Here is a 12,813-nt window from a genome sequence, read left to right as displayed (position 1 = left end):
ACAACCCCTGGAAAAAGAAAAAAGCAGCATTTTCCTTTCTCTAACCTCTTTCTCTGTTCTACAAAAGCTGCTGAGGTGCTTCTGCCACAGCCGAGTTCAAAGAGGAGTGGCATTAAAGCAGCCGGAGCATTAACAGACGGCTCTGTGGCTCCAGCTCAGCCCCTTCCCACCACACAGCAGCAGTTTTTACACAGCTAATTTGAAAGCAACTTTTTAAAAAAAAATCCAAACAAAAAAGGTGGTGTGCCACCAATTTGCTACTCTTTTCTGCCTCAATTAATGAGTATCATTAAAAATTTAATGAAATTAAATGCGCACTGCTAAAAGGGGTGATGGCACATGTCCAGCCCTCGGGATTAAAGAACAGAAACTCCCCCCTCCTTCCCCTCCTGACTTTTTAGGAACACAAGATGACATCATCTTTTTGCTGACGATCAAGAACTTCTCTAGGCTTACAAAACAACAGAATTTTTATTTTGGCAGAACTAAAAAAATCATATATTTATCTACTATTGTTTTATAGTAAAAACAATGAAATTTTATTTTTTTCATCCTTCATATATTCATTGACACAGCGCAACCGAACCGGGACTCGGGGATCGGGCGTGAGGTGACCCCGGGTGGGACCCCAGGCACCACCAGAGCTTTGAAGCACCAAAAAAAGATGCACTTAAAAGTGTTCTCCACCTCCTCCTCCTCCTCCCAGCAAACACAGCAGCAGGTCACTTTTTGCGTAGGGGCTGCAGCACGTCACCCGTTTCCAAAACGTGGTTGCCAAACATGAGAGATTACTGTTTTGGGACACCTTTAACAAGAATGTTTATTCATATTAAAGCAGAAACCAACTCATAAATGCTGTTTATACACGTGTGTGCCTGTAAAAGACACAATGGGACAACTCAAGAAGAAAAGGCGGCTGCGAGGAGGATCCTCACTGGAGTCTGCGGTAACTCTTACAGAGTTCGTGGTCCCTGATGTCTCCCCACCCTCCGTTCTTGACGTGAGGGGACAGGGGAGCCATGGAGTACCTTTTACTGACACTCATCACCTCGGGAAACAGGTACTGTTGGTTGCTGTTCAAGAGAGAGTCGATTTTGGCACTCTGGGTGGACGGTCTGCAGGATTTCTTGTGGTGCATGCCACAGTCCCCCGTGTGAAAAATCCTGGGGATTTCGGGAACCAGCACTTTCCAGAACTTTGGAAGACAAGAGACAGTCAAGTGCTGCAGAGTCCAGTCCCAGTTGTAGTCATCGTAGGTGCAGAAGGCGTCCGTGCACTCGATGAGCTTCTGGTACGTGTCTCTGCCGAAGGCCATGCCCATGTTGTGCTCCGTGGACTTCCACGTCTTCATCTCCACCTTGTCGGCGCGGCCGGCGAAGCCGCCCCGCACGGGGCTGTAGGTGCCCAGGGACACGAGCTGGCACTCGGGGCACTCGCGCTGGCGCAGGGCCCAGAGCTGCTTGAGGACGTGGTAGAAGTCGGGCGCCAGGTAATGATCCTCCTCCAGGAACAGCACGGGCCCCGCGTGCTCCCGCAGCGCCCGCACGCGCTCCCACACGAAGTGCAGCTTCCACCACCAGTGGTGCTTGGTCTGCGCGAACCGCGCCTCGCGGTAGTGCCCGAACGAGTCGGGGAACTCGGCGTTGATGCAGCCCAGGCGCAGCGCCGCCGCCTTGCCCACGTCGCGGGGGCAGTCGCGGGGGTCGTGGCCCGGGAACTCGCGCGGGTACAGCTGGATGCTGAACGGGAAGAACACCTGCAGCACCGGGCAGAAGTCCACGCGGGCCGCCAGCCGGTTCAGCTCCTCGGCCCACAGGTCGTGGCTCAGCACCAGCAGCACGTTCTCCACGCCCGCCGCCCGCCGCAGCGACTCGAGCAGCAGCCGCAGGTGCTCGGCGCGGTCGTGCACCTGCACCACGAGCACCACGTCGGGCCGCGCCGGGAAGCGCCCGGCGTTCCGCACCGGCTGGTCGAAGTTCAGGCGGTACACGAGCGAGCGGTAACTCAGCGTCGCGTTCTCGGACAGCACCTCCGCCGCCACGGCGGCCGACGCGTTGGCGGCGGGGCGGCGCGCCACCGGCGGCGGGGGTTCGCTAACCCGCGGCGGCTCCCCGGTGCTACCGGGACCGCCCCGCTGCTGCTGCTGCTGCTGCTGCTGCTGCAGCTGCTGCTGCTGCTGCTGCTGCTGCCGCCGCCGCCCGCCGCCGCCGGTGCCCCAGAGCGCCAGGGCGCAGAGCGCCAGCGCCAGCGCCAGCAGCAGCACCTTGCGCTTGTAGACGCGCAGCCGCATCGTCCCGGCGGCGGCGGCCCCGCTCCGCCGCTCCCGCCGCCGCCGCCGCCGCCGCCGCCGCTCCCGCTCCCAGCGCGCGCGCGCTGCCGCCGCCCCGCGCGCACACGTCGCCGCTCCCCATTGGCCGCCCGCCGCGGCCGCCGCTGCCCCGCCATTGGCTTCAGGAGCCGTCAATCAACTCCGCGGCGCTTCCGCCGTGCATGGGGGCCGCGCAGCCGCCGCCGCCGCACCGCGCGCTGATTGGGCGGTGCCGAAAGGGGGCGGGGCCAAGGCCTGAGGGGAGTGGGGGGGCGGGAAGGGGCAGCGAAATCCTTCGGGATGGGGGAAAAAAGGGAAAATAACTCTGGAAACGCAAGGACAACACCGGGAAACCATCCGGGATTCGCGGGAGTAACATAGAAGATAAGGGAATACTAGGTTTGAAAAACAGCACGTTAGAAATCATTCTGCAGTGGCAAGAATTAGGTGAAAAATCAGTCTAGAAATGCAGGAATAAGATAAAATCACTGTAGGATTGGAAGAATAAAATATTTCTAAGATTGAAAGAAAATACTTCTAAGATTGAAAGAATATAATTCTAAAATTGACAGAATAAAATAAAATCATTCTGGATTTGAAACATTAAGATTATAAACCCATTCTAGAATGGCAAGAATTAAGAAATTCTCTCCAGCATTCAAAGATTCAGATATTAATTCCAGACTTGCAAGTATAAAATGACTCCGAAGTTTTCAACATTAATATAAGAGTAAAATAATTCTAGAATTGCAGGAACAAGATAAGGAAACCATCCTAGATTGGCAAGTATAATATATACAGAAAGATAAAATAATTCTAGAATTGTTAAGGACAAGGTAAGAAAACCATCCTGAGTTGACAAAAGCAGTAAGATAAAACTATTCTGGGATTGCAAGAACGACACAATAAAATAGTTTTAGAATGGCAGAAAAGAAGAGAAAATTGTTCTAGAATGGTAAGAACAAAAGAAAATATTTACAGATTTGAAAGAGTAAGAGAATAAAATCTAGAATGGTAACAAAAAGAAGTTCATTCTAGGATTGCAAGAATAGGGGTTTTTTTTTTTCTAGATTTTCAAGAATATATGAAGAAAATAGTTCTAGAAAGGCAAAAATGCAACAGGAAAAATGTAGAATTGCAAGAATATTGCATTTAAAATCCCTGGAATGGCAAGAACACAAGAAAATAATTTTGAAATTGTGAGGATAAGGTAAGAAAATAACTAAAACTGCAAGAATAAGGTAAGAACATAATTCTAAATTTTCAAATAATTCTATGATTGCAGGGATAACACCTCATAATAACAGAATTTCAGGAATACAAGACATTCTAGAATGAGGAGAATAATCCGTAAGATATTCTAAAATGATGAGGATTTAATAAAATAAATCTAGAATTACCAATTATGGCAAGAATTCCTCTGCTAATTTTCCACAGGCAGCACCTGGATAAACACATCCCTGATGGCTTGGCTGAGAGCATGGAGGGACAGGAGCCAGGGAATGGCTTCCCAGTGCCAGAGGGCAGGGCTGGATGGGAGATTGGGAATTGGGAATTGCTGGCTGGGAGGGTGGGGAGGGGCTGGGCTGGAATTGCCAGAGCAGCTGGGGCTGCCCCTGGATCCCTGGCAGTGCCCAAGGCCAGGCTGGACATTGGGGCTGGGAGCAGCCTGGGACAGTGGGAGGTGTCCCTGCCCATGGCAGGGGTGGGATGGGATTTAGGGTCTCTTCCCTCCCAAACCATCCCGGGATTCTGTGATGGCTGGGAAGCAAACAGGGCTCCAGCAGCCTCCTGCCCTTCTCCACACCATTCCAGCAGCTTGCAGTGGATTAAGGGAAGCCAAGTCACTGTGGGAACGACATTCCCACAGGGAAGCACAGCTGGCTCCCCTGGGAGGTTCTGGGTCACTGCACAGACACTTCCAAATCTGTATCCAGAATTCCTGGAGTCCCACAGGAGCCCTGGATTCCGTGCCTCCCCTGATCGTGTGCTCCACCCAAAAGGTGTTTTTCCAGGAGGAATCCCTGGGATGCTGCAGTGGGAATCTTTCTCCCTTTGCAGCAGCATCAGCCCGGGGTTAGCTCTGGTTACATGGGAAGGGTGTAATTCATAGAATCATGGAATCATTAAAATTGGGAAAAACCTCTAAAACTGAGTCCAGCTGTCCCCCAGCACTGCCAAGGCCAGCACTGCCCCCCGCCCCCAGGGGCCACACCCACAGGGCTTTGAAATCCCCGCAGGGATGGGGACTCCATCAGTGCCCAATGCCAGACCCCCCTTTCCATGAAGAAATTTTCCCTAATATCCAACCTAAAGCTCCCCCAGCTGGCACTCACTGCCCCTTCAGAAGTAACAGTGCAACGTGCTGCCTCCAAGCCATCACATGTTCCAGGGCATGGGATTCCTAAAAACTTCTCAAGGGACCTTTGTTCCCTGCTGTTCCAATCCCCCAGTCATGGAGCAGCTGACAAGGCATGAAATAAAAGAATTTGTGGATATGCTTAACATTTTGGTGTCTTCCCCAAAAAAAGGCCAGCAGTTAATTCCTGGAATAGACTGGATGGAAAACTCCTCAGACAAAACACAATCCACAAGTTATAGAAGGGCTTCAAAATTTAATAAGTCAACACAGTGAAACAAATTCAAGAATCGGTAAAACATGAGGATTAAGAAACAAAGTTTCAGGCACGTATTTAGAAAAAAGACATTTCTGGTATCACAAAGAGAGAAACCCCAAAAAACATCTGCTCTGGTAAAAACCCAGCAGTGCTGGTCCCTGCTCCAAGTGGGAATGTTGTAACAGAACCTTTAAAAAAGAAGCACCTGGAATTACATAACCGGGCTGGATGTGATTTCTCCTCCACAGTAAAAAAGTTGGGAAGGGTGGAGTGCAGTCCCTGCCCGTGGGCAGAGCTCAGAGCCTCACGTGTGGGTAAGCTTGGGATAAACTCACCTCCTCCTTCCAAGAGGGAACCACTTATCCCACAGAACGCGATACTCTGAGCAAAGCCCTGGGAATAGGAAAAGGAAAATACATTCTAAGGAAGGTTCTCTCCAGCTAAACATTGCTTTGTGTTCCAGCCAAAGGAGATTCCAGAGGGGGAGAAGAGTCAGGCCAGGTCAGGCTGTGTGTCCCCTCGCTCCCAGAGGGATTTGTCTCCGCAGGGAACGCCGGTGACACCGCGGGTGGGAACAAGCAGGAAACACCTCCGGGCTCCTCCATTCCCAGGCACAACATCAGGCAGAGCTTTGGCACCGGCTCGTGGTCACCCGTTGCTCTGGAGGTGCCTGTCCAGGAATTGGGAATAGCAGTCCAGGGAGCAGAAGTAGCAGAGGATGGGAGCTTCCGTGCCTCCCATGTTATCCACGAGCACCACGGTGTGGGCCACATGGTGCAGGTTCATGGTCACCGTGATCTGGATGAAGCTGCTCAGGCAGGCGCTCCCACACCGGCACGTTTTGGCCACTTCCAGATCCTTGCAAAGGTGGGAAGGGAGGAGGTGACAGCCGTAAGGGATTCTGTGGGATGAGAGGAGTGAGGGTGAATTCATCACAGAGTTATCTGTGTCACTCAAACGCAGTGACAGGACACAGGCACCAGGTGGGAGATGCTATTCCCAGGGCACAGACATGGAAAACCGGAGATTTTGGACTGGTTAGGAAGGAAATGCCACCTCCCAAGGCAGTCCCTAAGGATATGAACTCCAGGAGACACCACAACAGGGAGCTCACAGCAATCCCGACATCCTGGGCCACAGCCAATTAGGGAATTAAAGATTAAGAGTAATGAGAATTAGAGAATTAAAGGAAGATTAAGAATAATGAGACAACTGGGCACATTCTGTTCTTCCCTCACATTCCCCAGGGAGATCTCTGTGTTTCACCCTGGCCTGACACAGCACCCACGATTTACTCCTCCCTCTCTCACACCGAGGAGTAGCAGCATTGAAAGACAACTCAGAGAAAGCAGGAGATGAAATGAGCCTTTTGCAGCAGCACTGCCCTGCAGGCATGAAATTAAAAGTTCTCTTGCTCCACAGCTCTCTCCATCCATCGTGTCAGCAATGACATCCAGAGTCAGGAACGGGAATTGCTCCTTTTGGAATTTGCAGTGGAGCAGTGTCGAGTTTGGGGTACAAAATAAATGATTCCCCAGCAGAATTCTGTCGGGGTAACTCAAGTGTGGGTCTCAGCAGTGCCCAGCTGGCACTCCAAACTCAGCACAGATCCCACTGACTCACATCCTGCCTCCACCTACACGTTCCCAGTTCTTTCCACACACCGTCACTCACACAGCCAAGACTCCTGTGGGGCTTTTTTTTTCACCACCTTAATTTCAGAACACCCTTTTTTCCTGGTCAGGGAAAGCATAATCAGAGCTCTGGCACTTTCCCAGAATGAAGACTGATTTCCAAACATTATTTTTGCATCTTCTCCTTCTGTTTCATCCCTTTCTCAAGGTTTTTACAGTAACTGGAATCTGACCAGTGCTGAGGGATTAAATCCTCTAGAAAAAAACCCCAGCCTTAATATTTACATCAAACCCACTGCAATTTATATAAAGTTGGGAAAGGAAACGTGTGGGGTTTAATTATAAAATCAGCAAGGTCAGAAGTGGGTGATTTGGCCCAGAACATGTGGGTGGCTCAGCTCCCTTCAGGGTGTGCCCGTGGATGCCTTTGGTGCAAATTTCTGCACAATTACCCCGGGTTTAGGGGCACTCCCCACCCTCAAGGCAGGAATGGGCACAGGACGGAGACTGGGAACACTTGAAGCCTCTCTCTGCCCCCTTTCTGTGCCAAATTTCTGTCTTTGTGCTCCCTTTCCACCCAGAGCAGGGTGGGAACAGCAGCAGCAGCTGCTGGTACCGGGAGGATTCTGGTACACGAAGGATCAGGGGTGGAGCGATGCAAGTGGTGTGGGGGAAGAGGAAGGAGCTGATAACAAACAGCAGCCTGGGAGGATGGTATTTCCTTGGTGAAATAATATTTTTTAAACTACCTCAGAGCTGGGCTTCTCTGAATAAGCCAGAACACGCTCACTCCAACACCAAGGGAAATGAGGAGCTTAAGGAAAACCTACGGCAGGGAGAAGCCTGCAGAAGTGGCTCAGGGTTGTAGAACTGATTCTCTTTTCCCAAAATTGGCCAAAAATATTTTGTTCATCCCCCTTTGGTGGATAAAAACACTTCAATCTCTTGTCTTTCCCTGAATGCTTCCAAGGCACCAATTTCCTGCCTTATCCCTATGATTTGACATGGGGAATTCAAAGGGATTTCAATCTTATGAATTTAATAGGTGAGAAAACAGGCACTGAGAGGAAAGAGCCAAGTGAGGGAAGGTGAGGGTGGACAGGTGTGAAGGAGCAGTGCCAGCTGTGCCCCTCACTGCCCTTACCTGTGATTGACGGTGGCCCTGGCAGCACACTCCAACAGAGTCAATGGGATTTTCAGCTGGATGTTGGGAACCAGCGGATTGGGCTGCTCAAAAGGATTCCCAAAGAGATCCAGGTTCTCCAGACAGAGTTTCCTGAAGTCACTGGGCAGGAAGGGCAGCTTGTTGCGTGCTGCCGACAGGAAGCGCAGGTGGCTCAGCTGCCCGATCCTGCAGGGCAGGCGCAGCAGGGCGTTGTCGTCGAGCCTCAGCTGCACCAGGCCCCGCAGCTGGCAGAACTCAATGGGCAGCGCCTGGATCTGGTTCTGGCTCAGGTCCAGGAACTGCAGGGATTTCTGCAGGCTGGAGCTGCACAGGGCCCCGCTGAAGGCCTCCAGGTGGTTGTCGTGCAGGTCGAGCTCCTGCAGACACACCAGGTCCCCCAGGGTGGCTGGCAGCTGCTTGATGTGGTTGTGGCTCAGGTCCAGCTTGCGGAGCTTCTTCAGGCACAGCACCCTCGTGTCGATCCTGGCCAGTTTGCAGTACGAGGTCTGCAGGTGCTCCAGGGAGAAGGGGAAGCTCTTGGTGAGGGGATAGTCCCTCCTGGAAGTGATGATCATTTTGGTCTTGGGTTTCTCCACGTCAGAGTTCTTTGCTGGGACCAGAGGTGAGAGAGGGAGAACTCCGGTGTCACTGCCTTGGTGAGCCAGTCTCACGGCTGAAAGGAAAGTCTTTAAATTGATCACATTTGCCTGCAGGGGAACACAAGGCTTGAGTTAGAAGTTCATTATCCTGGTTATTAACACTTTCTGAGCTGTTTTGTGTCACTCAGCAGGGCAATGGGATGGGAGAGGGAATGGCTCTGTTATGAATAATCCGGATCAAACTGTGCTGCAGCACCCAGGGAAGGAACAACGCATGGAATCCACAGCTGAAAATAAAGAAAAAAAACCCCTGATGCACTGCAACCTCCCTAAAATCCACCAGGATAAGGAACAAACACACATGGGGAAATAAGAGGTCTAAAATCTGAGGCAGTAAGTCCTGGAAGTTGCTAGGAAGAAAAAGGATGGAAGCAGGGGTTGAATTCAGCATAAAGGAAGGTGGAAAGCTTCAATGCAGGTGAAGTCAGTGCTCGTGGCCACACACAGCTCTGCTTGTGCCAGCAGCAGACAAGAGGCAAATTATTTGCAAACAAAGATCAAATAATGCTTTAGGTGGGATACAATATAATAGCAGTAAAATCCCAGGATGGTTTGGGTTGGAAGGGACATTAAAGCCCATCCAGTGCCACCCCTGCCATGGGCAGGGACACCTTCCACTGTCCCAGGCTGCTCCAAGCTCCATCCAACCTGGCCTTGGACACTTCCAGGGATCCAGGGGCAGCCCCAGCTTCTCTGGGCACCCTGTGCCAGGGCCTCTTCATCCTCCCAGCCAGGAATTCCTTCCCAATAACCCATCCATCCCTGCCCTCTGGCACTGGGAAGCCATTAAAGGCTCCCACTGACTCTCAGGAAGAACAGAATTATCAGGTGACTTGTATTTAAATAAAGATCCAGAAAGCTGTGATGCATCTGTTGTACTGATTTAATTCACTTTTATGAACATTTGTGACCAAATATTTCTCTTCTAGATTTTCCAGGAAGTTTCTGCTTGAGCTGATGTGCAGCTGACAGGCACTGAGCTCAAAAGTGAATTCTAAAATAAAACCCACAATGCAGCCATAGAAGCAAAACAAAAGAACAGACCTGGAATTCTGGCAGGGCTCTGGGAGCCCAGAGGTTGTCCCTGTGTTCCCAGCTGTGACCTGCCCCAGCCCAGTGACACATTTTGCACCTCAAAGACAATTCTGCTCCTAAATGTGTTTGTTTAGACCAAATGCTAGAGGGTTCAGGACTAGAGCACATAATATGCTATAAGCACCCAGCACAACAAAACAAAGATATTGGAGATAATCCTGGATGGAAATGTGAGATAAAGACAGACATTAAAAGCCAGACATAATTGACTGCATCTGTAAACTGAAATTATCATTTTTCTTAAGCATTCCAAGCACAACTTCTGCTGTGACACCTTCCAGAGACAGGGAAGCTGCACAACAAACACCATTGTATCCAAGAGAGGTTATCCAGAGAAGCTGTGGCTGCCCCTGGATCCCTGGAAGTGTCCCAGGCCAGGCTGGATGGGGCTTGGAGCAGCCTGGGATAGTGGAAGGGGGGAAACGGGATGGGATTTAGGGTCCCTTCCATCCCAAACCATCCTGGGACTCTAAGACCACCAACCCTCATTATCTCAGCCAGTCTAACACACACATTTAGCTACAGGATTTCCCCTAATTCCAGGAGGATTTGTGCCATTTCCAAGATAACTAAAATGGGAATTAAGTCCAAAAAGTCCTCCAGACTTGTAAGGAGCAAGTGAAATGAATACTGAACAACAGAATGAAGTTACAGGCTGGATTTCTTTGCTCTCAAGCACAAAGCACAAGTTCCTCCACAAGACCTCCCTAAGGGCCATGCAGTAGCTCTCAACCTCTTGTTGAGAAACCTTGAATGTGTTGAGGAAAATACTAAGACACATCTAAGAAAAAAAAAAAAAGCCAATAATTATTTGGAAGAGCTCAGGATGCAATTTCCTGCCACAAGCCTGAAGTCTCAGCCACAGGGATTTTGCTGGGAAAGGAGTTTAATGTGTGCTGATGCCTCCCAAGTCTCAGAGCTCCATGAGCGATGCAAAGGAAATCGGAGCTGAGGCGGATCCAGGGAAGCAGGCTCGGACCTGCTGAAGGGAAATAAACCGCACCAAACACCCAGACTTTATTATTTCTGCTCCAGGGTTGGATGCTCTGCACTGATGTTTCCCAACTCAATTCCTCACTTGGCTGATTGCAGCAATCCAGGGCCTGGCAGAGCACAAGCAGGGGGATTTTCCCAGGCAGCTGCACATAACCAATATTCCCATTCCCAGTATTTGGAAATCTCTTTCCCACAAAGTTTTTGTCCATTTTTGAGAGTTAAGAAGCTTTTCTGTAATGAAGTAATAAAAATCTGGCAGAAAACTACAGAAGAGTTATCAAACATCTTAAATTTGGGTTCTGGATTTGGAGAGCTCAAGAGGAAGCTGTAATATTTTGAGATAAACTTTTTGATTTCTCACTCTCACTCTCAGCAGAAAAAATCAGAGTCAAGGAAACAGAAGTTATTCTGGATCTAATGCAAGACCCTTAATGTTTCCAAAATACAGAGCAAATGGGCTTGTAACAGGAAAAAAATAACTGGGTTGGTGTCCTCCCTTTCCATTTAACCCTTTAACAGGTTCATAAAATTAAGGCTGCCTTCCTCAGCTTCAGACAACAGAAAATCAAAAGGATTTTCCAAGCCAGCAATCAACATTATTTGCTTTTATTTACACAGCCTGACTCTAAAGCTTTAGGTAAGAACTCAGAGGCTTTAGAAAACCTGTCCCACTTTTCTCTCCTATGGGGCTACAAAAGATTCCTGCAACAGGCACAGAAGAAAAGGACATGACAATTTAGTGTTAATATGTGATTTTTTGGGTGAGTTTAGCATTGTTAAAAACACTTCACAGCTTCCAAATCCTCTATGAACTCTAAATAAATACAGTGTGGAATAAGGTGAGATGGTGCCTGTGCCCTGCTCCCTGTGTACTTTGAAAGGCACAGTGGGCACTGATGTTTGTCCACGAAAACAAGAGGATATTCTTTTATTTTCCATGAGAAAGCCTGTCAGGAACAACTATTTAATGGAACTTAAGACCAAAGACCAATACTCAGAGGAGTGAAAAAAGTTGTTTCGAAAGAAGCTATGAAGCAAAACATGAAAATGGACTTCTGAAGCAGAAGAGGAGAAAGAACACAGCCCAGAAAAGAAGGAACGGCTTCCCACTGCCAGAAGGCACGGTTAGGTGGGATATTGGGAATTGGGAATTCCTGGCTGTGAGGATGGAGAGGCCCTGGCACAGGGTGCCCAGAGAAGCTGGGGCTGCCACTGGATCCCTGGAAGTGTCCAAGGCCAGGCTGGACATCGGGGCTTGGAGCAGCCTGGGACAGTGGAAGGTGTCCCTGCCCATGGCAGGGGTGGCACTGGATGGGCTTTAATGTCCCTTCCAACCCAAACATTCTGGAATTCTAATGTCCCGTCCCCCCTTCCCGCGGCGGGGCAGAGCCTGTTGAGCCCCGGCTCTGTCGCTGTGGCGGTGCCGGAGCCTCCCGGCCCCGCCGTTCCCGTTCCCACCTTGCTGAGGCACAGATCCACCGCGGGCTCCCGCAGCCGCACCGTGGCCTTCCCCTCCTCCACGAAGCGCGTGAAGAGCCGCTCCACGTTCTGCTGCACCTGCGGGCACAGCGGGCTCAGCGGCCGCCCCGGGGCACCCCCCCCCCCCCCCCCGCTGTGTCCCGCCCCCCGCCGCCGTCCCCAACCTTGTACCGAGCCCCGCCGCGGTCCCGCGCCGTGCACACCATGAGGTAAATCCCTGCACCGGCAGCGCCGGGCGGGCGCCCGAGCGACAGCAGCGCCCGCGCCGCGCGGCCGCGGCCCCGCAGCCCGTAGGTGGGCAGGAGCCGGCTGAGCACCTCCACCTCGCACTGCAGCCGCATCCCGATCCCGGTCCTGGTCCTGGTCCCGGTCCTGGTCCCCCTCCCGGTCCCGGTACCGGCCCCGGCCCGCGCACGGCGGGCAGCGCCGCCGGGGGCCTCCCGCTCTGTGCGCGCACAGGCGCCCGCTGTGGTGCCTGCCAGCCGCGGTACCAGCCCGCCGCGCTGCCCGGATCCCGTCCGCTGCACGGTGAGGGGCGCGGGGCCGCCCGGAGAACGGGACCGCGGAGCGGGAAAGGAGGGCGGCAGCTCCGGCGGTACCGGCGGCAGCGGCCGCACCGGCAGCCCAGGGCAGCCCGAGCGCCGGCCCGCAGCGCCCGGGCCGCTGGCACCTCCTGCTGGAGGCGGATGGTGCGGCTTGGCGGGAAAGGGCGAGAGGGGCGGCGGGAGTGAGAGGGTGTGAGGGGACACGGGGGGGATGTGAGGGGACACGGGGGGGGTGTGAGGGGACACGGGGGTGTGAGGGGACACGGGGGTGTGAGGGGACACGGGGGTGGACACAGGACTGAGGGGATAGGGGG

General features: G+C 52.0%; 2 protein-coding genes across 3 annotated transcripts; both read right to left on the bottom strand.

Annotated features, from left to right (window-relative positions):
* Positions 1-452: 452 nt before the first annotated feature.
* On the bottom strand, positions 453-2,325 carry MGAT2 (alpha-1,6-mannosyl-glycoprotein 2-beta-N-acetylglucosaminyltransferase). The gene has a single exon (XM_048306211.1). It carries the CDS (start codon positions 2,288-2,290, stop codon positions 932-934), a length of 1,359 nt encoding a protein of 452 aa, XP_048162168.1. The 5' UTR covers positions 2,291-2,325; the 3' UTR covers positions 453-931.
* A 2,581-nt stretch (positions 2,326-4,906) lies between these two features.
* On the bottom strand, positions 4,907-12,553 carry LRR1 (leucine rich repeat protein 1). 2 transcript variants are annotated; one of them, XM_048307407.1, is made up of 4 exons: positions 12,126-12,553; positions 11,934-12,032; positions 7,705-8,432; positions 4,907-5,827 (listed from the first exon to the last, which is right to left on the bottom strand). In XM_048307407.1, the coding sequence occupies exons 3-4, from the start codon at positions 8,298-8,300 to the stop codon at positions 5,575-5,577; spliced, it is 849 nt and encodes a 282-aa protein (XP_048163364.1). In that variant the 5' UTR covers positions 8,301-8,432; positions 11,934-12,032; positions 12,126-12,553; the 3' UTR covers positions 4,907-5,574. The 2 variants fall into 2 exon arrangements, with proteins under 2 accessions (XP_048163364.1, XP_048163362.1); XM_048307405.1 differs by having other exon boundaries at positions 12,119-12,390.
* Between the last annotated feature and the right edge of the window lie 260 nt (positions 12,554-12,813).

This window comes from Corvus hawaiiensis, chromosome 6 (assembly GCF_020740725.1).
Source record: "Corvus hawaiiensis isolate bCorHaw1 chromosome 6, bCorHaw1.pri.cur, whole genome shotgun sequence".
Classification (NCBI taxonomy): domain Eukaryota; kingdom Metazoa; phylum Chordata; class Aves; order Passeriformes; family Corvidae; genus Corvus; species Corvus hawaiiensis.
Note: the sequence above shows the minus strand (reverse complement) of the source record. Positions and strands in the feature narration are given on the sequence as shown.